Source organism: Phaseolus vulgaris, chromosome 9 (assembly GCF_051622355.1).
Source record: "Phaseolus vulgaris cultivar YP4 chromosome 9, ASM5162235v1, whole genome shotgun sequence".
Lineage (NCBI taxonomy): Eukaryota > Viridiplantae > Streptophyta > Magnoliopsida > Fabales > Fabaceae > Phaseolus > Phaseolus vulgaris.
Window position 1 is genome coordinate 12,319,370 of NC_143506.1, and position 25,824 is coordinate 12,345,193.

The 25,824-nt window shown below is 33.2% G+C and overlaps 2 protein-coding genes across 6 annotated transcripts; one reads left to right on the plus strand and one right to left on the minus strand.

Moving 5' to 3' along the window:
• Window positions 1-2,168: 2,168 nt before the first annotated feature.
• On the plus strand, window positions 2,169-13,882 carry SDG29 (SET domain group 29). Of its 3 annotated transcripts, none has more exons than XM_068624853.2 (23): window positions 2,169-3,955; window positions 4,051-4,106; window positions 4,208-4,421; window positions 5,678-5,803; window positions 5,926-5,994; window positions 6,107-6,175; window positions 6,282-6,373; window positions 6,707-6,799; window positions 7,480-7,615; window positions 8,018-8,120; window positions 8,225-8,324; window positions 8,745-8,869; window positions 9,248-9,393; window positions 9,828-9,932; window positions 10,625-10,689; window positions 10,882-11,092; window positions 11,516-11,602; window positions 11,752-11,808; window positions 11,890-11,979; window positions 12,880-12,966; window positions 13,072-13,146; window positions 13,250-13,350; window positions 13,458-13,882. In XM_068624853.2, the coding sequence occupies exons 1-23, from the start codon at window positions 3,053-3,055 to the stop codon at window positions 13,546-13,548; spliced, it is 3,201 nt and encodes a 1,066-aa protein (XP_068480954.1). In that variant the 5' UTR covers window positions 2,169-3,052; the 3' UTR covers window positions 13,549-13,882. The 3 variants fall into 3 exon arrangements, with proteins under 3 accessions (XP_068480954.1, XP_090151433.1, XP_090151432.1); XM_090295307.1 differs by having other exon boundaries at window positions 13,250-13,376; window positions 13,458-13,686; XM_090295306.1 differs by having other exon boundaries at window positions 2,616-3,955; window positions 4,215-4,421.
• A 3,745-nt stretch (window positions 13,883-17,627) lies between these two features.
• ORG1 (OBP3-responsive protein 1) lies at window positions 17,628-23,526 on the minus strand. 3 transcript variants are annotated; one of them, XR_016515275.1, is made up of 14 exons: window positions 23,333-23,526; window positions 22,410-22,745; window positions 22,282-22,325; window positions 22,123-22,201; window positions 21,923-22,039; window positions 21,595-21,777; window positions 21,369-21,455; window positions 20,705-20,808; window positions 20,541-20,628; window positions 19,813-19,945; window positions 19,647-19,723; window positions 19,195-19,330; window positions 18,868-18,930; window positions 17,628-18,554 (listed from the first exon to the last, which is right to left on the minus strand). XR_016515275.1 is itself a non-coding variant. In XM_068624662.2 (14 exons), exons 2-14 carry the CDS (start codon window positions 22,728-22,730, stop codon window positions 17,901-17,903), a joined length of 2,034 nt encoding a protein of 677 aa, XP_068480763.1. In that variant the 5' UTR covers window positions 22,731-22,745; window positions 23,333-23,526; the 3' UTR covers window positions 17,628-17,900. The 3 variants fall into 3 exon arrangements, 2 of the variants coding, with proteins under 2 accessions (XP_068480763.1, XP_068480766.1); XM_068624662.2 differs by having other exon boundaries at window positions 19,813-19,893; XM_068624665.2 differs by lacking the exon at window positions 23,333-23,526 and adding an exon at window positions 22,965-23,081 and having other exon boundaries at window positions 19,813-19,893.
• Between the last annotated feature and the right edge of the window lie 2,298 nt (window positions 23,527-25,824).

A 25,824-nucleotide genomic window follows, 5' to 3' on the forward strand; every position in this document is an offset into this window, starting at 1 on the left:
TTTCCGCTTATCGAAATTCGCAGTGCAAAGAATAAAATCAAAATTAAATTTAAATTACTTTGTACTATTAGTTAATTTAGTCTATAAGTATTCGTATTTTGCATTAAGAAGTTGAGAAGGTTTATTTTTTACATTTAATTTGTGTGTCAGAAAATAACGTTTTAGAAAAACATATTTTTCAGGAAGTTTCTAGTTACATTTATCATAAAATTGTTTTTATTGAACTATGATAATACAAGTTTCTTGATTTAAAAAATATTTTACTATGAATAAAATAAATTTGTTTCTTGAATTAAACAATATTTTACTATAAAAAAATCGTTAGAGCATGAGAATCCAAGTTTCTTGAATTAAAAACGAGATTTTAAATAAATTTTACCATATTACTCTCATTAAATCCTTTTATATGATAAATAATTATTCTTAACCTTTTTAAAAAGATATCGTATAACTCTTTCATTTTTAAGAAATATTTACGATAAAGCAAACATATTTGAGCCATTTTTATATATCATAATGATTTATATTCATGTGAAGTGAAATTTTAAATGTGAAAACCATTCCACTGAAAAAAATAATAATCTCAAAGAACAACATCACCATCCCTGTAATGTTTTTTTCTGAACAACGTGAAAGGCAAAGGAAAAGTGAATGGAAACATGAAACTAATGCTATGATAATAAAAAAAGTGTCCTATGTTTTATTAATGAAATAATGAGAGAAAAGTTTAAATGATTCTTCATTATTCATTTTTGGAATGATCCAAAGACAAGAAAAATCTGAAAGAGAGTCACCACCATGATACCCCTCTGGAAGTGGATAACAAGAAAAACATCTCTCAACACAGAAAACAGAGCAATGGAAAAGCTTTGGAAGTTAAGTTATGAATTTTAACTACTTTTCTTACCCAGTGTCTCACCAGAAAACTTTTGTTTCGGACATGCATGCTCCTCTGCAAAAACATGTCACATGTGATCTTGCTTCCTCAAAGAATAAAAAGTTGTCTCTATTTCTATTTTTTTTTTCATCTTTGTGTTCAAAGCAAAGCCAGCAGGGAGAAACATACGCAGGTCAACACCAACAAAGAGAAAAACCATGAATACAAAAATATTCACAAAACAATAACAACAGTGAAAAGAAAAGTTAACTTTCACTCACGTGCTCTACAGTTCATCATCTTCTTGCTCTTCCCTCGCACCCATTACTCTCTTCTCTCTCTCCTTTTTTTTCTTTAATTTAACTGCATAGATAAATAAAAAATAATATTAGTTCAGACTTTATATTTTGAGTTATAGAATTTTGCTGAACAGTGTTTTCCAAGGTATGTGTAACTACCAGCTTGGCCTTTAGTCTTTTTGGATAATAAATAAATCATGTTATCCATTATCCATAAATTAGATACTCCAAAAGGGGTTTGTATAATTAACATAACTTTTCTTCTATTGCTAGAGACCACAAACTAACTTCCATGGCTTCAGGCTGCAGGTTTCGTTTGCGAAGGAAAAGGTAATAAAAATATATAAAATCCATGTTTTTTTTTTAATAATGATGGATCATGAAATGAGGTCTCTCAATTCTCTAGAACCTTCTTCATCCGTATCCATGGATGATAGCCAATGATTCATCCACCATGAGTTGAAGACTGAGGAATAAAAAACTTTCTACTTTATAATATTTGTAGAGAATGAAAACAACCCATAAAATAGAGAAAGTGGATGCGTAGATCCAATCACCAGAACTTGGTTTCCTCATATACCCACCCACCAAACCAAACCAAACACAACCACTTAACGCTCTTAACCAAATAAAACCCAAAATCTTAAAATTAACATCAATAAATGTGTTCGACTCATTGAACGTTGTTGAGACTGGTGCCTATTTGCACTGTTGCACGTCGTCCTCTAACAACAGAAAAAAAAAAAAAAAAAAGTTATTCCACCCGATCTTCGGAACCAAACCCTAGTAACGAATGATTTTCAAAGGTGATGTTCTGCTCCAAGACCTATCGTCTACGAGCACAACAAAAATAAATTTGACGAAATGCAAATTGCACCCATCCAAAAAACATTGCGACCTCCCCACCGGAGAATACCACAAAACTTGCTATAAATAAGACGACCCATGAAACAATTTATTTAGCACTCTATTGTGGCAGTGCAATTGCGAAACCCCAAAGCCTTAGCCGAAAATGGACAACAACTAAAAAAGCCGTAGCAAATCATAAAAACAAAACCAACAACATAAAAAACGTGTTTCCATAGACATAGACATAGACATAGTGACATGTTGTGGCTCCAAAATTGTTGGAAGAAAGGATGGGAAATTTGGTGATCCAGTTCCCTCTGCTAACAAGAATGAGTGGTATTGACCAAAAATGGTACACATGAAAGGCAAGCAGAGTGTGATGACGAAGCTCATGGCTAGGAAGAAGAAATTAAGCGCTCCTAACACGCAAAGCGCAAGTTAGCATCTGGCCCATCAAGTAAACTACATAACAACATATGAACACACTCAAGATAACGCCGCGACTTCTCCTCTCTCTTCTCTCTAGTGCTACTCTGCCACCCCCTTCCTTGTTCCTCTCTCTAAAAATTTCCTAAATTAAACACAACACCGTCCTATGTAACAATTTTTATTTGTCCAGTCCCACATAATACAAATTACATTGCAAATTGTCTAACAAAAAAAGTGTTTGCCTTCCTCTTCTCTTCTGAACTTCTCTCTCTCTCTCTCCCCCACTCAGAGATCCCTCTTTTCTTCTTCTTTGCTCATTCGATCTTCTCGATCAGCTTCTCCGACATTCTCGCACTCAATTTTTTCACTTTCTATTACCCTCCTCGCGTCTCTATCCGCGGAATTCGGCTTTCCTTCGCGCTTCACTGGTTGCTCTGTTTCTTGGAATTCAATTCGGGATTAGGGTTTATGGGGTGCCTCTCGCGTTTGGCCTTGCCACTGAAATTTTCCTTTCTGAGGTTCTAGAAGTTGGGATTTTGACATCGTTCGTGGCTTCAATTTAATGCGGGCGTCGTGATTTCTTCCCGCAGCGAGAGCCATGATTATCAAGCGGAACTTGAAATCCCAAATGCCGAATCTGAAACGGGTCAAACTCGGTGACTCGGTGGGCGAGGACGACGATTGTTCCTACGCTCGAAAGAAGAGAAAGACCAACGGTTACTACCCTCTGAACCTTCTTGGCGACGTGATTCCGGTGAGTCTTCACGGACTGTTAGGCGCCAGCGTGTCGGAGAAGGGGTTCTCTGCGACGTGGTGCACGCAGGTTTCGTGCAACGGAGTGGAATCGAACGCGAAAAACAACGTCGTTGTGGAAGCGAAGAAGAAGAGCGAGGTTCAGCGGCCACCTCTGGTTAGGACTTCGAGGGGGCGAGTTCAGGTTCTGCCTTCGCGGTTCAACGACTCTGTTATTGATAATTGGAGGAAAGAGAGCAAGAGTAGTAGCGGCTTGCGTGATGGTGATTACGATGATGAGTTTGAATGCAAGAAGGACAAGCTTGGCTTCAGGGCACCCAAGGTTTGCAGTAATCAGAAGAAGGGGAAAAACGAGGAGAAAACGGGTTCCAAGACTCGTAAGTACTCCGCATTGTGCAAGAGTTATGAGAGGAGCAAGTGTTCGAGTTTGCCTGGTGGTGGGGCATTGGCCTTGGGGCATGGTGGGATGGTGGTTGAAGAAGACGAGAGGGGAAGGTTTTTGGAGGTGGAAGGAATTGGTTTGATGGGTTTGAAGGAGAATAATGGGGAGCGGAGAAATGGGTTGTTTGGGCCAGAAGATTTTTATGCAGGTGATATAGTGTGGGCCAAAGCTGGGAGAAAGGAACCTTTTTGGCCTGCCATTGTTATTGATCCTACGACTCAGGCACCTGAGTTGGTTCTTAGGTCTTGTATAGCTGATGCAGCTTGTGTCATGTTTCTTGGGTACGCGGGGAATGAGAATCAAAGGGTATGTATTATGCAATGTGTAACTGCGTATGAATAACTATTTCCTGTATGGAGAAACTTGTTGAGTATTTATTGTGTTTTTGGTGATTTGGGCAGGACTATGCATGGGTGAAGGATGGGATGATTTTTCCATTTGTGGATTATGTGGACAGGTGTGGAGTTACTGTTGGTTATTTTTGTTTGCTTGTTTAAGTTAGCCACTTTTCTTTGTGGAAGGGCTTTTGGTTACTAGGCGTGATGTTTCTTGGTTTAGGTTTCAGGGGCAGTCTGAGTTGAGTTTCTATAACCCTTCTGACTTCCAAATGGCAATAGAGGAGGCATTTTTGGCGGAGAGGGGTTTCACAGAGAAGTTGATAGCAGATATAAATACAGCAGCTACTACCAATGGTTATGATGATTCTATTCTGAAAGCCTTTCAGGAGGTCACTCGTTCAAACCATTATGCAGGATATCGTTTTTTGAACCAGGTAAGTCAACTACAGGGCTTCTTCTTCTTTTTCCACCAATTTAGGAACTGCATGGCTGATTGGCTGTTAAACACATGCTGCATTCTATTTAGGACACTTGAGGAAAGCTAATGCCATCTCCATCCCTATAAGAATTAAGAAAGTTGGTTAATGTAGTTAAAAGCTTTAAATTGCTTAACAATTTGTATTCTTTTTTCAAATTTTCACCAAGATTATTCGTCTTATCATTTCACCCTTTCTACTTAATTGTCTTGAACTTAATTAATTAATGCACACTAGTCATTTTGTCTATCTTCACAATAGAGAGGAAGAGTTTATTTTAATTATTACTTGCAACATCATCTCCCTCCACTTTTCTTATCTCTATTTTAAGGTTTTTATGTAGAAAGATTCATAATCTTAATAAAATAGTATGAAGTTTTTTATTTTACCCTTTTTTTTTCATTTTTACAACACATTAGGTGGATAAATCAAATTAATTAAAAAACATAAATGTTAAGTAAGGGCATAATTGACAATGAGTAATTAATATTATCTTAAATAAATTTTGAAAATAATAGAAAATAGAAACAAAAGTTTTTGTATAATCTGGTAGTTAGGTGAGAAGGAATATTGTTTACAGCTGAGTACAGACATTGTAAAGTAATTAGGGGTGTTTTGATGAATAAAAATATAATTAATGCATGAAACAATTTTAAGAAGAACGTAAAAATAAAGTACAAGAAAAATTTCAAGAGTCTGTATATACAGGAATAGAGGTAATAAATGATAATATATCTCCCCATGTCCCATAGTAAGTGTCTACTAAGAAGAAAAGATAAGTCTTAAACTAATTACATTATCATTTTGGTTTTGCAATGTAATACGGAGTATCAATTACAGTACTTTTTTCAATTATACCACTAATAATGTTTTTTAGAATATTGTTGTGCTGCCACATTGATTTCCGTAAAACGGATTAATAATGAGGTTAATTTTGTGAAATTTCTACACTCTTTCATCTACAGTAATATTTATTTGCAGTTTTGGTCTGTGTAAAAAAACTTAGGATGACTCATTTGCACTCATTATGGGGGATACCGAGTACTTAGTTTGGCTCTGGAAATTGACTCTGGCACTGTTAGTTTTTTGTCATTTGTACGCCCAAAACTGACTTGGCATGCTTTTTCTGTAAGCTTTGATTGTGTAATTAGTACTCTGTATAAGTGACGAATTCTGCCAAGTTCAATGGTACATTGATTTGAATTCCATTGCAGGATTTATTTGATAAGAAAGAGACACGGCCCTGTGAAGCCTGTGGGTTGAGCCTTCCTTACAAGATGTTAAAGAAAACAAGGGATTCAAGGCCCGGTGGCCAATTCCTATGTAGAACATGTGCTAGGGTTTGTATATTTTCTATTTTCTTCCAACAGATTGTATTTAGGTCTGGAACAAAAACATCATAATTGAAGTTCTGGACTTGTTTAGCATTTTTTTCAGTCTTTTTAATCACCTTCTTCTGCAGTTAACAAAATCAAAGCATTATTGTGGCATATGCAAGAAGGTCTGGAATCATTCAGATAGTGGAAGTTGGGTAAATAGCTAAATCCTGTTAACTAATTAAGGTTACTCTTTTCTGCTCAAAAGACTATATTGCTTAGTATTAACCTTGTCCTTTACCTTTGCGAATATCCCCTCCAAATTAGGTGCGCTGTGATGGATGCAAAGTGTGGGTGCATGCAGAATGTGACAAAATTTCTAGCAACCTTTTCAAGGTTTACCCATTACTTGATATCTTGATATTGCCACTTGTCAGCATTTGAAGCTCATAGAGACATTTTGGTTTTTGCTGATTGGTTTATTCTCTTTTTTTTTCCGTAGAATCTTGAAGGCACCGATTATTACTGCCCTACTTGCAAAGCCAAGTTTGATTTTGAGTTATCTGATTCAGAAAAACCACATCCAAAAGTCAAGTAAGACTATACTTGTCCTCTTATTTATGTCCTCCAACCCTGGCTTTGTGACATAATCTTAACTACTTCATTTAAAGCTCTCATGAAGCCTATCCGTTGTTATTCAAGTTCATATACCAATTTAGAATATTTGTATTTGGTAAGAGGAGTGACACTTTTTTCTATTGGGTAAAATTTATGTGAGGCCCATTAAATCATTGCCTATTTAGTGGGACTGGAATGAAATTTCCCTATAAGGAGTGTCTCCAGGAAATTGTTGTAGCACTTCAGAAAAAAATGTTTTAGATTATTTGTATTGTATCGTTTCTAACTGTAGTGGATGCTCTGATGCAGGTGGAACAAAAACAACGGGCAGCTAGTGCTTCCAAATAGGGTCACTGTTCTCTGCAATGGTGTGGAAGGTGTATATTTTCCAAGCCTTCATTCGTAAGCACGAAGTCCTTCAGAAGAATTTGGCATTTTTTTATCTGTCCTCTGTTGTGACAATCATAGTTTTACTAATTTATTGATTTTTAAAACTTCTTTAATCATTTTTCACTAGTAATTAGTTATAATTAAAGGATGTTGTAAGTAGTAATATATTATTGCCTCTTTCAAGCAATTAATACCTATCTGATATAAACTCATTTTGTGATTTTGCTTTAGAGGGAAAATGCAGCTTTAGTTTGCGAGTGAAATTGTTTTCTGCTAAAAAGGAATGACAGTGGTTGGAACTTATACGAATATTCTTGCTTATGTTCTTCTATTGTAGTTCTTTAAGAGTTGATACTCTTATAAAAAATTATGTCAAAGAATATTCTTATTTTCACTCATAACCCTTGGAAGAATTCCAACTTTTCATCCATTTGTACACTGATCAAATTTCCACCAACATTTGTGCTAGATAACAATACTAGATGTAGTTAGTTTTAGTCATGCTTAAGGCGCTAGCACAGCTTTTGTAAAATATAAAGTAGCTTTTCGTTCAAACATCTTATATTGACATTACAATGTTCCAAATTCACCACTGCCAATTTTGAATGTCTGTTGTTATTAATTCTAGATTGGAAAATGATTAATTTCTTCTCTTCATTTTTTTGGTTATGATGTGTGTTTGTCTCTTTCAGAGTTGTGTGCAAGTGTGGGTTTTGTGGGGCAGAAAAGCAAGCACTTAGTGAATGGGAACGACACACAGGTTCTAAATCAAGAAATTGGAGAACAAGCATTAGGGTAAAAGACTCCATGCTACCTCTGGAACAATGGGTTTGTATACGACTATTATTTAATTTTAATAATATTCCCTTGTCTCTTTGTGCTGAAAATATACTAATTAGTGGTCATTTTAGTCCATTAAGATTGTTCAAGTTTCAACCACCCTCTTTTATATATTTAATATACTTAGGGGCTTATTATATGTAAGTAGACCACGGTATTCTTGTTCCAATTATTACCAATGAAGTTTTTTCCATCTTATGAATTAGTTCTTATTTGATTTTGTATTCTTTAGTGTTAAAATGCTAATGAAGTAATAATGCTCTATAGAAATTGAGAATCTGAGAACACATAATATTGGTTTGTGTTTTTCTTGGGGAGGAGGGGAGGTGAAGGTCTTTGTTCTTAAAGACATAATGTGCGGAACTAATACAATGCTGTTTGACTTCTCAGATGCTGCAGTTGGCAGAATTTCATGCTATTGCTCAAGTTCCTGCCAAACCTAAGAAACCTTCTCTAAAAGAAAGAAAGCAGAAGTTGCTTACCTTCTTGCAAGGTGACCTTTTACTCATTCTGTTTGCATACAACTTTTCATTTTGATGAGTTTGCCATATGAAATTCTCATAGTGATAATTGTACTGCAAACTATTTCTTTAACAGAGAAGTATGAACCTGTTTATGCTAAGTGGACTACAGAACGCTGTGCTGTTTGTAGATGGGTTGAAGACTGGGACTATAACAAAATTATCATTTGCAACAGGTAATGTAACAGTTTCAGTTCTTCTTTTTTTCATTTGGTCAATATTCAACCCATGAAGTGATAGGGATTCAAGATGCTGCATCTATCTACAGATATTATAGCCAATAATGATTTAACTCAGATTTAATTTTCTCTGTATTATAAAATATCATAAAGCAAAAATATCAATATTCTCCTCACTTCATGATTTCAATTATATGTACAGCAGCTTAACATTCTGAGTAATCATTGTTACAGCCTTGTCATTGATGTATATAGGTCTGGCCTGCCAGTGAAACTATTTTTTCCATAAAACCAAACATCTTTTTCTTATGGTTGCTTAAATTGTGAAGCAAGAATTTTTCGTTACACTATGTCCACTATATGTATGCATGATGAATTCCATTGCGATTAAACACAAATAAATTATATATTTTGCAGATGTCAAATAGCTGTTCATCAAGAATGCTATGGAGCAAGAAATGTGCAAGATTTTACATCTTGGGTTTGTAAGGCTTGCGAAACGCCTCACATCAAGCGGGAGTGTTGTCTTTGTCCTGTAAAAGGTATGTCTTTGACAATGTTTCAAATGTCCTTCGTGATATTTGGCAGTGTCCTGCCTAATTTTTTTTAACCTCGTGTGTTCATATAAATCAACTTGGTCTTATCTAAGAATACCTTTTACCTTTTACCCTTTACCATGAGTTTACATTATCACCCATTGATGTAAGCTCTATTTTTGGAATTATGCAACTTGATTCTTTTAACCTATATACACCTGTCATCAATTTTACTTATCATGGCTGAGAATTGCCCCTCATTTGACTATTTAATTGTTTTGGCACAACATAAATATTTATGCAACCAGAAGCTCTGCCGATATGTTTTTATCTTTGTTTTGATGACAAGAATTTTATGCTCTTAAACTATTTTTGGACTTCCAGGTGGTGCTCTGAAGCCAACTGATGTTGATACATTATGGGTTCATGTAACTTGTGCTTGGTTTCGACCTGAAGTCTCTTTTGCTAGTGATGAGAAGATGGAGCCTGCTTTGGGTATTCTAAGTATTCCATCAAATTCTTTTGTGAAGGTGGGTATATGATAATATGATACAAAAACTTTCCCCTGATAATGTTAGTCATCAGTTGAAGTGGATTTATTCTTTTGCATATCCCACAAAGTGAAAATTTCTTCTCACCACTTTGAAAAACTGGAAGAGTGTCTATTTGATTTGACTATTTTATCATTGCGTGTGGTATAAAGAAAATGGTCTAGTCTTTGAGTTACTTTATATTTTATAATTTAGATATCTCTTGTTGAGAATGAACCTTGGCACAACTTTAAGGTTGCTTCAGTGTGACCTTGGAATCCTAGAAAGTCTATATTCGCTTGCAAAAGTAAGCCTATGTGTAACTAGCCTCCAAACTCCATTTGGTGGGAGCCTCTTGCATTGGGTTTCCTTTTGATGTCTCTTTGTCCTCTCTTACAAATGTACTCTAAAGTCTGCGTTACTTGCATTTTCAGATTTGTGTTATTTGCAAGCAAATTCATGGCTCGTGTACACAATGTTGCAAGTGTTCTACTTATTTCCATGCCATGTGTGCATCAAGGGCCGGTTATCGAATGGAGGTGAGAGTTCGCTCAATTGAATAGGCTTGCTTATCTTGTAATTTGAATCTTTCTTTTAATTTTAAGCAAGTTCAATACCAAATTTCAATTTACTTCCCTGTTTTAATTAAACCTATATGACTTAAGCTTTGAGCGTATGAGTTGATAACTCATTACCATTACTGACCAGTCTCCTTCTGAAAAAAAAACAGTCTCCTTCTTAGAACATGCATTTTCAGATTGGACTATACTAAGAATAAAAGACACCAATTTCATATTACAAGAAGAATTACAAGGATATATTATTGATTTGGTCCATTGGCATCAATTAATCCATGTAGCTGAACCATATCTAGTGAGATAAGACTTGATTGTTGTTATACTGTTAGACCTCAGAAGGAGGAGAGGACATGGAAAGTGTACATTAAGGATAAATGAAAACAGTTGGGGTTGTTACAACAGTTGCATGCTCAGTAATTGTGAAATAATTTTATCAGAGAACTCAGTTGGGAAGGGTCAATCCTTGTAAAGGAGAATTACCCTTGTTCATTTATTGTTCTGATAACAGAATCATTTACTATCTTCTCTTCTGTTTTTTTTTTTTTTAATTTTCTATTCTGCATTCTATTTAGATTGTTGGGTTATAGAGCCCTAACACATTCTGAGTGTTTAATCTGGGACACTTTTATTAAACTTCTCTCCATTAAATGCAGTTGCATTGTTTAGAGAAAAATGGCAGGCAGACAACAAAAATGGTCTCTTATTGTGCTTACCATAGGTATGTGATCCTCAATTATGACTAAGAAAGATTAATCATCCTCCTTTGCCCCTTGCCCCTTGCTACCATGTTCTTTGTAGGCTTTGCTATTCCACAACAATTGTCTTTTTTAATTACAAAGTATAGGGTTATCTGAAATCTTCTTATCTTAGTTTCAGCCTTTCATCTTAATCATGTCTATTTTTTTTGCAGGGCTCCCAATCCAGATACTGTTTTGATTATGCAAACCCCTCTCGGGGTCATTTCAACCAAAAGCCTTCTCCAAACTAAGAAAAAAACTGGTTCAAGGTTAATCTCGTCTAACAGAAGAAAGCAAGATGTCACTCCCATTGATAACGCCGAGCATGAGCCATTTTCTGCTGCTAGGTGCCGTATCTTTCAAAGAACAAACCATACAAAAAAGGTAGATTGGAGAAAATTGTAGTTCATGTTGTTGAATGTTTGTAAGATAGTACTTAAACATCAAACAGGGTCTCTAATATTTATTATATGTTAATTGTCATGTTTCTGTTTCTAGTGAAGGTGTTTTTGTGTTTAAACATTAAAGATATGTTTGCTTTTAATATACCAATATCGAATGTATTTTTCTGACAATTAATACTGCTTCACCAAAATGTACGGGGAGCTGGTGCTAGCATGGATGCAAAGTTGTATGTGGAGTGGAGCGTATTATGAAATATCATGGCTACTGCTTTTCTTGCGTTGATTTCATTCTTTCCATGTTCATCTTTTGGACTCAGTTATCTGCTGTTGCCTCTAAAATTTTCTTTGCAACTTTATAAAATAAAATACTCCGCTTCTAATTTTTATTTCTTCTTGTTATTAGAGAGCTGCGGATGAGGCTGTTTCTCATCAAGTGAGGGGTCACTATCACCATCCTTTAGATGCAATACAGAGTTTAAATACACCCAGAGTAATCCTTTTTACCTTTTGAAATTATATTGGAATTCTTTATGATAAGAGACTTTCTAACTCGTTCTTTTAACTCTAATTTAAGATTTGAACTGTCTCTCCCTCCTTTGTTTCCCTCACGTATTTTTCCTCACCTCTTCCATCAAACAGGTGGTGCTTGAACCCCAGGCATTTTCTTCATTCAGAGAACGCCTTTACTACTTGCAGGTTTTTCTCTTTCTAAGGTGGATTATTTGCTTCAGTAGTCAATTTTCTGACTGTTTTATGGGTACTCTTGTATGATTGCAGAGAACCGAAAATGAACGGGTTTGCTTTGGTAGATCGGGTATACATGGATGGGGCCTCTTTGCACGTAGAAATATTCAAGAAGGAGAAATGGTATGAATGTCATGCTCGAGTATGATAACATTACATAGAACCATAACCTGTTTGCTTGTGTTTATCAATCAACAATTATATTTTTTTTTTTAGTATTATGAAGAAGATCCATAAGGTCTTGGACTACTTTAGCACTTGGAAGTAGCAGAAGTGATATATTCTATTCTATTTTTTGCATGAAACTTTGAAGCACATAAACGGGTACCCTTTCGAAAACCATCATTACTACCTAATAGAGTTATAGAATTAAACCTCTGATTGTGGGACTAAACTCAACAATATGTAACAGAATTAGCCACTTTGTTAATGTGGCAAATGTCACTCAGTTTTACCAAAACTGAGGTTTTACTCTATTGCAACCAAGTCCTGTCCTGCAAAGAATACCCATTTCCAAAGCCGCTTTCTTTGGATTTGTCAACCAGTATTGACATGTAGTGAAGAATATAGTATCTTAGGCGCCTGTTTGATTGTAGGAAACATTCTATTTCATAAGTAAATAGAAAAGTTCCCCTTTGTTTTTTCTATTTTCATAAATTTGTACAAAATATGGTGGTAATGCTGACATTTTCGCAATTATTTTTAAAAAACGAGAAATGCAAACAGAAAGTGTTGGCTAATACTAACGAACCCTTTACAAGCTTTGGTTTTCTTGAGTATTTAAAAAGCATTTAATTACCATCTCTTTTGCCTTTTTTTTCCCCTTGTGGTTTTGGTTCTGAGATTCTTCTGAGCTGGTTCCTGCTTCAGATGTTTGCAAAATATATCATTCATTGCTTTCATTATGATTCTAACATTAGCAGATACATAAAATGATTCCCCTTGGATCCTTTATGTTTTCTGAGCTTTCCATGTGCAACCTTTATCTCTTGCAATAGTGAGCATGATTTTAATCTTAAGCAGGTTCTTGAATATCGTGGTGAACAAGTAAGACGTAGCATTGCAGATTTGAGGGAGGCACGCTATAGATTAGAAGGCAAAGATTGTTATGTGAGTTAATTCTCCTATGTCCTCCTATTAATACAATCACATTGATCATCATATTATTTGTATGTTGTGTTATTAAACTAAAATGCCCTACTCTTGTATTGGCAGCTGTTTAAGATAAGTGAAGAAGTGGTAGTAGATGCCACTGATAAAGGGAATATAGCACGGCTGATTAATCATTCTGTGAGTCAACTTATCTTGAATTGACATTTTATGTACATCATTTTTCTCTGATTCTCAATACTGGATAGTCATCTGATCTGTTCTCTTGTTCATGTTCTTACAGTGCATGCCAAATTGCTATGCAAGAATCATGAGTGTCGGTGATGATGAGAGCCGGATTGTTCTCATTGCTAAGACTATAGTGTCTTCCGGCGACGAGTTAACGTATGTCTCGTCCCCTTTATGCGTGTGTGCATGTGTGTATGCGTGAATGTTATAGGGTGCATGTGCATGTTCTTTATAGTTGATGCTGATTGTTTTGGTTTGAACAGGTATGACTACTTGTTTGATCCCGATGAGCCAGATGAATTCAAAGTCCCCTGCCTTTGTAAAGCTCCAAACTGCCGGAAATTCATGAATTAGGAAGGATTATACATATGAAATGAACATCAGATGACAAGTATTGTTTCTTCTCCGCAAGGAGCACTAACCACATCCCCTATTGTGCAGGGAATCTCACAGTTACACCAAAGCTGTAATTTTTATCAAACCAAAAAGAGAAAAAAAAACACAGGGAGAAAAAAAGGCATAGTTCAGTGTTTTCCTTTTACTCTTTTGCTTTTCTTTGGACATTCATGGAATTCTAATAAAAGCTAGATTTAATAGCTTTTGGCTCTTGGTATCTCTGTAAATGTATAACCCTTTATTACTCTTATTTTTTTTCTCAATTCAATGTTAACCATTTTTTTTTCCTTCATGTACATTTTTTTTTATGTTTTACCAATATAATTGTATCGAAAAATGCTAATAAAAACGTGGGGTGCCTCAAGATGATGTACAATTGATTTAAAAGAAAAATGTGTTTTCCTTCTATGATGTTCTCCTTATAAAAATTAGTATTTTATATGAAATAAAGTGTATAATTTAAATGTATAAAATGTATCTCATACTCTTTATTTAGTAATTTAGAAATGTAAGTAAAGGACTTAAATTCAATTTAAAAACTTTAAATTCTTGGATAGGTTAGTGCAAATCTTTGAATAAATTTTGTCCATGCCTTTGAAAGCCTTTTTCCTAAGTGATTTCTGAACTAAAAAAATTGAAATTAAAATAAGTTTATTAATTGTAATAAATCGTAATATTCATTAAGGAGTTATTTATATAAATTTATTAATTTAAGCATTATTTAAGAGAGAAGAGAATAGTTAAGAGGGTGAAATTAACAGTTTATTCTAAACATTTTTTCCATTTTTACTTATATTGATTTTTATTTAAATGGCTCCTCTAAACATTACTTTCGGATAAAATAACTTATAGAAAAAGTTGTCCGATGTAAGTGCTCACGATAATATACCATTTTCATTAACGTAATAATACTCTCTTTATACATACCTAAAAACAACAATAAATATACTATACTATTTTAGTAAAATATGTAATATTTTAATGAATACATTGTTTTTATTGAAGCAATGAGTAATATGTGAAAACTGAGAACACGATTAAATTGAAATTTTAAACAAAAAATTGCAATCATTTAGGATAAAGCAAATAATTATCTATTCAGATTAAAGTGAATAAATACATAAAAGATAGGATGATTACAAATTATAATCTAACTTTAAGGAGTTTTTGTTTTTCATTATTATTATGGTCTTGTAGAACCCTAGATATTGTAAAGGCCGTGAATGAGCATCAATTAACAAGTTTGTTTGGTAAGGCTTATTCGACACGATCATGAGGTAAAGCCTTGTAGCAATCAATTGTTAAAGATAGGAACTTGTTAATTCAAAAGAAACAAAGAACAACATGAACATAGATTTGGTCAGTTCGAAGAAACTACCTGGTTAATAATGTTTCTGCACTGATAGATCTGTCTTAGGAGGACCACACTGATAGATCTGTCTCATTCAACTACCACAATTCACTTTACTGTGCTCTGTGTCCCATGTTTACTTCCTAACCAATTTTTCTACTTTGTTTTCTTCTGACTTTTCTATTACTTATCATAGATGATTCATACTTTTTGTTTTATACATCTTTGTACAAGGCATCTTATACATCTTTCCCTTATCTCTTTTATGACAGGTATTTAATTCATGTGATAGGAAAGAAACACTAATCAAAATCTGAAAAACTAGCATTTATGTATTGGTTATCATACCCATACATTGATCTTGAACCTTTGCAAATATCTCCTCCTCGTTTACCTTATCATTATTAAAGATTTGCAAATATCTCCTCCTCGTTTACCTTATCATTATTAAAGATGATGTGATGCTGATCAAAAAAAAAATTAAAGATGATGTGATTACTATGCTCCCAAATATGTCAAATTATTGGAATTCACATTGTTTTCCATATCTGATTGTCCTTTTTATTTAAACAGAGGCCAGAAACTGTTGAAGATGGTGTCAAGAATAAATGGGAGACAGTTTATTCTACTTCATTGCAAATGACACACCTGGAATCAACTACATTAATTCCTATGTGTATTAAATTATCCATAGTTTTCATACTGTTATGAAAGGCTCTCCACTTTACTGATACAACAGATGACTTGGCTTTAATTTTTCATAGCTCTTCAAAAGATTGAGAGATGACCATTTCCTTTAGGCTGCTTCTTCATGCACCTCCATACCTTCTTCTCTCACCTCCATATATTTTCGTAATTCCAAAAATGCCCCTCTGTAATATTCCGGATTACATAATCCGGAAGTCATTTTTTAAATTTGTAATTAGCTTCCGGATTATATAATCCGGAAGTCTTTTTTCATATGCATGATTACTTTCCGGATTACATAATCTGGAAGTCTTTTTTAACTTCCGGATTATGTAATTCGGAAGTCTTTTTTCAAATGCGTTTCCGGATTACATAATCCGGAAGCTATTCTATGGGGGTGGCACAAGAAGGATAAAATTGTATTTTCATGTTGGGTATGGAGGTGCCAGAAGAAGATATGGAGGTACAGGAAGAAACAGTCTTTCCTTTAATGCACCGTCAGTTGCTTGGCCTACAGGCCAAGCCCAAGTCAACCTACTAAAGGACTTCTGAAAGGGGGAAAAGGTACGTTTTGTTAGATATCAGGGATTTTTCACTAAGCACCAGGGCTGACTTGAGCGTCGGAGTGTAATTGCAGGTACCCGCCGACCAAAACACGCAAAGAGAAAGAGAGACGTGAAGAGCATAATAACCAAGTGTGAAGAAGGATCGTATATCGAAGTGGATTAACATTATTTGGTCCTTCAATATCCATTCAGGTACAGTAACCCTATTTGACCCTGTAATCATGTTCTACCTCTTGTCCGAATTCATGTATCCTCCTCCCTATTCCTGTTGAGATTAACATCTGTTAAGCTTTCCAGTAATTTTGGTACTTGGTTTTCTTCCTATGCAAACCACCTCCTTCTCCATTCAAGTTTCCATTCCAACCTATTTTCATTCCAGCTTCCAGAGACTTTAATGTTTGCCTCCTTTAGAATGGAATTATTATAAAGTCTATATACATTAGAGTTTCCTCACCTATCCACTTATCTTCCTAAAACTTAGTCATTTATCTATTGCCAATTTTATATGAAATATTCTTGTAGAACCAGGTTCCCCTTTCTCCTTCCCCATTAATCATTCTTAGGTTTCTCACTACCATGATTTGTGTTTTATCACTAGTATGGTGTTTAAACTTCTCCACGAACCATAATATAATTTTAAAATATTACTACTGGTTTCACTCTCTTTAATGGTGTGATTGAATTGGGAAGTGGATTTATAGTGATTCAAGAGGAAAGTGTGAAGAAAGTGAGGTTGTTTGGATTAAGATAGGTTAAAGTGGATTTGTGAAGAAAGTTTATAGAAGTTTGTGAGTGATGTGATGGTTGTAAGAAATTTTTTAATTTTTTAAAATGTATAAAAGGTAAATTTACAAATTTATTCTGATTTTTAAAAACAATTGAATAATAAATAATAAAACAAAATTAATTTATTTTTATATTTTTTTATAATAATATTATTATTATTACTATTATAAGTTTAATTTTTATGTAAATAATTATTCTTATTTTTATTATTATTCATTATATTATTAAATATTTGATTCAAATAAAATTATTATTATAATTTTTTAATTTATATTTATTATCATTATTTTAATTAATAATATTATTAATAATTTTATAATATATAACATTTTATTTTTATTATAAATATTTAATATTTGTATTTTATAATATAATATAATTATTTTTTTTAACAGAGTAATTATGTAATTTAGCTATATAAAATTGGGTCTTCGTTGAATTTTTCTGCAATTCGATGTTTATGGAGTGAAGAAAGTTTTTTTTTTAGTTTCTTCACCTTTACACGTTTCCATTTCATCACAAATCATTAGATCCAAACAAGAATGGTTATTCTAAATTCATCCGCGTGAATAGTAAGCACCCTTAAACAAACAGAGTAAATGTAATTCTTATCCTCAATTATCACTATTATTTATCAGGTTGAAAAGGATCATAAAAATGTTCTAGTCTGGTATATTCCAAAGCATTAATTTACCATCTTAAATGCTTTAAATTCTCCTCCCACCCTCCAAGGTGCTTTTAACTAACAGTATTTACACAAGAACACTGCAACTTTAAAAAATACAATTTTTACATTTAACGATCAAACACAAGGAGGGATGACTACTTCTTGGGGTGGGAGGAAAATGTTCATTTGAGATCATAATGGACCAAACTATACAATCGACAAGGAAAAATATACAGTCAAACAATAGCAACAACTAACTAGAACTTTGTCTGTCCACAAAAGACCTTGTAAATAGGAGCGCGGATCCATTAACCCCTCGTAGGACAAGCAGCCTTGAATCCACATAAGTTCCACACACAAACTTAGACAAATCAAACACTTCTGGCGGAATTTGTGATCTTAGTTCTTGAAGAACACTTTTAGCAGTATCAATGTTTTGATTTAATGGATCGTCAAGATTCATTGTCACATCAATATCATCTGATGCAAGCTTGGCTGCCGGAAGACTTGATGGAAACTCCTTGAAAGGGATGACTTTTCTCCATTTTTTGCCCTTAAATTTCTGGGCTAAAGCATCCACATTGCTGGAAGGGCCAAAGAAGAACTTCTCAGTGGTCTTGTCTTGATTCAGATATAAGCGTCTCCCTGCTCTTAGTGTAAACGAAGAATTCACCTGCAACCTTCCACTCTTACCAGCTTTGTCAAGAGGCCAGTCTTGACCAATCATCACAGAGAATCCAATGTCAGAGTCAAATGAAAGATTAGCTTTCAATTTTGATTCTCTTGTCACTGTTAAATGCACATCGCGGACAAGTACTCGGAGAGGTGGTTGGCGAAGGGTCAGGCCTACATGCTTCCCTGTGCAGTATAATAGACGCCATTTGCCTGGAAGCATGTCCAGCCAGTTCTGCATACATCAATAGTGACACAAGTTAGCATAAGCAAAATCTTTCTTTTTTGGAAAATAAATCACACCCAGTTTTAAGATCATGTTTACATGAGTACTTCCCACTTATATGTTTCTTAACTTCCATTCCTATCCAAGGTGAGATTTCCTAGTAGCTTCAATAAATGGTATGCAAAAGTGCAGGCGAAATGGCTAAGATTTTTGGACACTAATTATTTCACTATTAGTGACAAAAGAAATGGAACTACTTTAAAGCAAAATATGGTAGAAACAACAATATCAGGAAAATATACAAACTTAAATCACTAATTACCTTTGGTTTTGGATGGGGATTCAACATCTCCATTAAGTCAATGAAATGCGCAAGCTTGCTGCGCTAAAACATAGAAAACGCCCCCATCAGTCAAACTTAGTAGTACTGGTACATATCTTACTCATATAAGTAATGTAATTTGCTTTATGTTAAGTTTTACCATCAAGACATAAAGTACAGTATATAAATGCTGAAAAGAAACATTAGTAAGAAAAAACTTGAGGACATCAGACACCAACAAATAAAAAAACCCATGTACAAGTATCAAGAAACTCAAAAGGCAACAAAGGGATATATTGCATATAAGGGCCATCGTTAGATGAATACCTGAGGCTTGCGATAAATGTACTCCTCAGTAATACGCATTGCAGTAGAACCTAGACCCCATCTGATAATATCCATTGATGAGACTACTCGCCATCTTGGCCCACATAGAAATGGGTGTCTAAGAGCATCTAAACAACTGCATAAATGTTTACATGGTTAACACTAATATAACTTCTAACTCGGGTAAATCAAACAGGTATCTGAAATCAAATGTTATTATATTTAAGTTTGCACAGTAGTCTAGCTACTTGTTGCCAAAATATTAAGCCTCCTAGCATACTAATGAAACTTGAAACTTTTCTCTGCGACTATTTTTATTTCTGAAAGTCCTTCATGGCACTACAGTTTTTTCTTTCTAAAAAATTGAGATATGTGCAAGAAATAATATCAGCCCAATATAGGAGCACTAGTGAAGAAATTATAGTCAACTACCGTTTTGCTTCATAGCATACCTTATCCTTTGAGAAGGTTTAGTTGCAAGCAATAAAGATAAAAGGTGCCAGCCAGCTCCCCAGTTCCTATCAAGTATCTGCAAGGAAATCGAAAGGTGTGTCAAAAGATTTGAAAAGAAGAATGTAACACAAAATATCAAGAAACTTTTAATAAGAATAAACTTACTTGTAATCCAGCATTTCCATATGGGGAACCTCTGCCAAGGATTTCCAACATAAGCTCTCGTAGACATGAAGGATCATACCCCTGAAGGTGGGACATGAATTATCATTTGAAAGTTTCACATCATTGGATGACCCTTTTAACCAGATAAGAATAAGCAAAAAAAAAAAAAACATTTGATGAATCAATCAGGTATCATAAACAAAGTGACAAAAAGATGAACAGAAATGAAATATTGGCTAAAAGGAACTAAGAATCTGGTAAAATATTTCTATATTAATTTAGAGTAAACAGATGACAGTAAGTCCAACAATACTTATATAACACACTGCTTAATTGAAGACGAGTATCCCCCTATAATAGTCCTATAACTAATCTTTCCAGAGTGATCCGCAAAGGATCATGGTAATTTAACCATTACTTTCTTTTATTAAAATGCCTACTAATTTCAGCAACTGCTCAATCTTCAAACTTTCATGATAATGGTATATGTCCTGTCCTGCTGTCAATAAATGTGTGTAAAAAACTTCCAGAAAAGGGGAAAAGAGAACAAAATATTTAGGTCTTAGTTCACAAGAGGGCGACATATTACAGACATGAAGCATTGTTGGCACTTGCATAGCAGTTTAAATCATTTAGATCAACTAGTTTTTTTCCCCTTCAAAAAAAAGATCAAGTTATTTTTAAACACTCAAGAGACCAAAATTGAATAAAAAAATAGCTTATCATACCTTTGTGAGGAACGATTTGAACTTTGCAAAAACCAAAGGATCCATAAGTTCCCGCATTACCATTTTAGCCATTATGAAACCCACACATCTTTACAACAGAGATAACCAGGTATCAATATTATATAGTTCCAAAACATACTTTAGTGAAAAATCAAAGGGCAAACCTCATGTCAAATGCAATCATCATCTGTCGCCTGTCCAAGTTATCCAAAGAGCTATCTTTCGAACCATCCTTGTAAAAGTCAGCAGCATTACCCAATATGCCTACCTGTTAAGTAAAAACACAAGGTTAAGCCAACCATGAGGAAAGATTGAATAGATTCTACATCAAGAAACACAATTATCAATTTGCAGTAATTTGGATTGCATGCATAAGAACTATTAGCCCTCTGGAAATCACTAGTAAGTCCATTTTGTACACATTTTTTTTTTACAGTTACCAAAATAAAAATAATAGTTGATTCAGCAGTTTTTATAAAAAAAACACAGACACCAAAATGTTGTGAGTAAGGGTAAAGTTGTACAAAAAAATGTGTACACCAAAACCAGTTAAGAAAAATTTTATTTCCTTTATATATCAGTATAGCTTTATATCTTAGTATAGATATACCATTTTCTACAGTGCATAATCACAATAATTTTCAAACCAGGAACAAAATAAAAATTATAGGTTTGTCTTTGTCACATTCTGTGAGTTTACAGCAAAATAAATGCATAAAACCACCTCTAGGATCAGTCAAACAGCAAATATAATCCACAGCTAAGACAAAAAATGAATGAAGAAAGAATGTCATAGTTCTAATTTTATAATAGAATGACAATGCTCACTTTGATATGTCTGTCCACTGGACTTATATGAACATTTTCCACTCTCAGCTCTGTATGCGCAAGACCATGGCTGTGCAGGTAATTTACCTAATTTAAAAAAAATAATAGAAGAGAATATCATTTCTCCTATTTCTATGCAGAATATATCAAGACCTTAAAAGTAAAATTTTCAATCAAACAAAATTTTAAAGGAACTTTTTAAAAAAAGGGGGTAGGGGGAAAATACCCCAATAAGAAGATCCCTCATCAATATTCGAATAAGTCGCAACTGCCTAGAAACCGCAGGACCTCCAGTTGTATCTTCTCCGACCTTTCTAACAGACTCTTCATCCAGTGCAAGAGTGGCCTCTAAAGTTGGAAGCCAATCCGACCGTTCAAGCCAGTGTCTCAAAGAAAAACTGCCATGATACTGCAAGGAAAAATTATTAAAAGGAAATTCAGCTTTATTTTTTTACACCGCGGAAGAAAGACAAATTGAGAAAACATTCACAATAAGAAAGAATCGTCCATATTAAAGAATCAAAAAAATAAATCTTACAAAGATTAATACTTACCCCATGTACCAGGATAAATGAATCACTATCATCACTTGCAGGCAAAGAGATATAACCATGAACTTGCATTGAGTAAGAATGATACAGAAGTTTACGCCGAACCAGCTTCTTCAAAACCTAAAAGGCAATAGCAAAAAAATTGCGATGGGATATAATTACAAACAGTTTAATTTGTAATACTAAAAGATTAACATACATACCTCTATTGCTCGTTTCCCCCGACGCTGAGCTTGGGCACTAGAAAGCTGTCGAAGTACAACTTTTGTGTCATACAAAGAACTGCGGAGGGAAATGAATACATACAGATGTTATGATTGAAACAAACCACACAACCTGAAGCAAACAAAGAATTAACTTACCTACAACTATCCTTCACCATGCCTTCAAAAACTATCTCATCCGACTACAGGAAAACTTAATTCAATCAGACCAGCATTAAAAATTCAATCCAGTCATGACAATCATAAACTTATTTGAAATTTCATACCCGCCCACCAAGACCAATGCTAACTGAATCTAAAATCCTAAAGTCTGACATTTTGAACCGTATAACATGATCTAGTTCCTCCTCCAAGCAAACTGAAAATGTACTTGGAGCATCTTCCTGTGACTCCATAGAAGATGCAGATGCAGCACTCCTTAATGAAGAGCAGCATACTCCCTTGCGCTTTTTCCTGACTAAATTAGAGAACTGTCCAGTAAAACGCAGGGGAACTGGTAAAATAAGTTTTGTAGACAAATTTTGAGGTGAATACGCTAAGCTGTTACTCCCAGGAACTGGGTTTGGTGCAGTTCCACAAAGCGCCATTGATCATACCTCTGACTGCCAAAAATAAAAGCATTACATAATGTATCAGAAAACCTTCAGAGGGTCCATCAATGGTGCAACAAAACATAACACACATAAACAAACTCATTACACATCCAATTTAACAGATAAACATACGAAAAAAGTTAACATTATTTGGCTCAATGGTAGTAGATACAGAAAATAACAAAATATGTGATTGTCTTTTAACCATCCACCCTTAGTGTCCCTTACCTGCCTAAATTGACAAAACAATGCTCCATTTTGCAACAACAAACTCAAGTCCCAACTTTGACTAACGTGCGAAGCTTCTATTTATCATTTCCCACATTTCTGAAGCAAATTAGTAATCTTAGTTTTTTTTTTTTTTTCTAGTTCTCCCCTAAAAGAATAAAAGAAATCGCAAAACATTTTACTGTGCTAGCTGAACCATAACAAACAGGGTGAGAAATCAACGCATACAGATGGTGAAAGTAAAATATTATAATCCAACTTGCACAACTTGAGGAATTCAAAGCATTTAGCAAATAAGATAAAAGAAAGCAATTTGAGGAGGTGGAAAGAGGGAGAAAAAGGAATCGGAGAAATTGAAAGTTAATTACCAGAAGGGGAAAGGGAAAAGAAGAGCGCAGAGATGCAGAAGAAGTGCAGAGGGTCACATTCGTACTCCTACATATACATATAGAAAAGAAGCGTGTGAGAGTTGCGTGCGAGGGAATGCTCGAAACGTTTTCCCACGTGCTTCTCGCACGTCAACCTCTGCCAAACCAAATATCTGCTTTTATTTTTATCCATCAACCTCCACGTCTTGCACTACTTTTCATGATATGAGATTGTGTTTGAATTAAGGAGTAGAAATTAAAAAATTTGAGAGACTCAATCTATTATGATTTGAAAAAAAAAGTGTGAAAAAAAAAATAGGATGTGTTTGGATGGAAGAAAAACTTTAATAGAGTGAATTTAATAGATGTGATCGAATTTTTATTTTTTTAAAAAAATTTAAAATATAAGTTTACAAATTAACTTTTATTTTTAAAAATATTTGAATAATGAAATATGAGTTTTTTTTTAGATTTGAATTAATTAAAATTTTGTAATTTTTTTTTAATATTGAATAATTTTTTTTACAAGAAATGGAGTTACTTATTATTATAAAAAATCATAAAAATAATTTTTTATTTAATTGTAATATTAAAGTTGTAAAAAGAATTGGAAAAATAATTTAAAATTAAGTAAAATATCTATTAAAAATATTTATTTTTAAAAAATATAAATTACTAATATTATTATTATATAAAAATTATAATATTTAAATATTCATTATTACAAAAATTTAATTAAAATTAATTTTTATTTCAAATTTAAATAATAATAATATTTTATATTTTTATTTTTATAATCAACATAAATTTACATTTTTATTATAAATATTATGTATTCATTATTATTAATTGTTAATATTTATTTTTATTAATAACCTTATTAAATATTGTTATTATTTAATATTACTTTATTATATTATATTACATAATCAATTATATATAATCAATTATAATATTTATATATATATAATAATGAATTAATATATTTTAAAATAATTTTAAATTTAAATTATAAATTGATCTTTTTGTAAAGATATTTAAATACATAAAATAACAAAAATAAAATACATTTACTATTAAAATGAAAAAATGGCATTGATATATCACTATGCTTTATTTGGAAAGTAAAAGTGAGAAATGTCAGTGACGACGTGATTTTTCTCTTAAATCTTAGCATATATGGGAAGAACACTTTTGAAGACATCTACTCTTTTCTGGACTTTTATTTCCTCACAATTTGATTGATACACGCATTTTTTCTTCCAAAATCAATGTCTTTCTACCTGAGTGAATAGTATTTATTCGGATCCAAACTGAGCATTAGCGATGTGTTTAGATGTTTGGAAGCGTTGAAAGAGTGAATTTTGAACAATTTGAAAGAAAAGTGTGTGAAAAAAATGAGATTATTTGAATTATGATATATTAGAGTGAAATTTCGAGGAGATTTTATTGAAGTTTGTGAGTTATGTGATGGTTGTGATAAAATAATTAGCATTTCTTGGCATATATGGGAGGAACACTTTTGAAGACATCTACTTTTTTCTGAGATTTTATTTCCTCACAATTTGATTGATACACACATTTCTTTTTCCAAAATCAATGTATTTCTACCTCAGTGAATAGTATTCCAAATTGAGCATTAAGGATGTGTTTAGATGTTTGGAAGCATTCAAAGAGTGAATTTTGAACAATTTGAAAGAAAAGAAAGTGTGTGAAGAAAATGAGATTATTTGAATTAGGATATATTAAAATAAATTTTTGAAGAGATTTTCTTGAAGTTTGTGAGTGATGTGATGGTTGTGAGAAAATAATAATTATTTATATTAATGAATTATGTTTATTTTATTATAATATAAAAATATAATATTTATTTTATATAATAATTATAAAATATATATTTAATATTTTTATAACCGTTTGTTATATATATATATATATATATATATATATTTAACCATTTATATATACATATTTATTTTGAACAGTAATTCTTAATAAATATTCGCATGGTTTTTTATTTTTTAAAAATTAAAAATTTTATATTTTTCTCTGCCTCATGTGAATCAGTCACTGAAAACAAAGATGACATTAATAACTATCTTAATAAAATCATAATTTGAATATTTATGAATAAATAAAAATAATAAGAACACGTTAATTCTTGACATTTTGTTCCAGTGATATAGTTTTTCTAACTTGTTGGAAAAGCTAACCTGAGTCTACAAGCAAAATTGATAGAGATTTATGAAGTGATACAAGCTTTGTTTGTTTTGTTGCAAGGAACTCCCAAATTCTAATGTTACCTAATGAGAAAATATTTCCCCCACTTCACCTCTGCATTTTATTTTCAAGAAAATAACCATTTATTGTAGGAATCCCAATTTCTAACTGCAATTTGCAATAAGATGAAAACCTATATGCAATGAGACCATTTTTATTTTTATTTTCTGTGGTGGAAAAGAGTGGAAAAATTGGAGCTGTCAGAATTTGTT

Excerpts from the sequence above, each read along its gene's own strand:
- SDG29 (XM_090295307.1), top strand. The coding sequence starts at position 3,053 with ATGATTATCAAGCGGAACTTGAAATCCCAAATGCCGAATCTGAAACGG. Across the intron at positions 4,107-4,207 it reads TTTGTGGATTATGTGGACAG|GTTTCAGGGGCAGTCTGAGT; the intron begins GTGTGGAGTTAC and ends TTCTTGGTTTAG. Across the intron at positions 5,804-5,925 it reads TATGTAGAACATGTGCTAGG|TTAACAAAATCAAAGCATTA; the intron begins GTTTGTATATTT and ends CTTCTTCTGCAG.
- ORG1 (XM_068624662.2), bottom strand. The coding sequence starts at position 22,730 with ATGGCGCTTTGTGGAACTGCACCAAACCCAGTTCCTGGGAGTAACAGC. Across the intron at positions 22,202-22,281 it reads ATGGTGAAGGATAGTTGTAG|TTCTTTGTATGACACAAAAG; the intron begins GTAAGTTAATTC and ends TTCCCTCCGCAG. Across the intron at positions 19,894-20,540 it reads TCAAATCGTTCCTCACAAAG|GGGTATGATCCTTCATGTCT; the intron begins GTATGATAAGCT and ends TCCCACCTTCAG.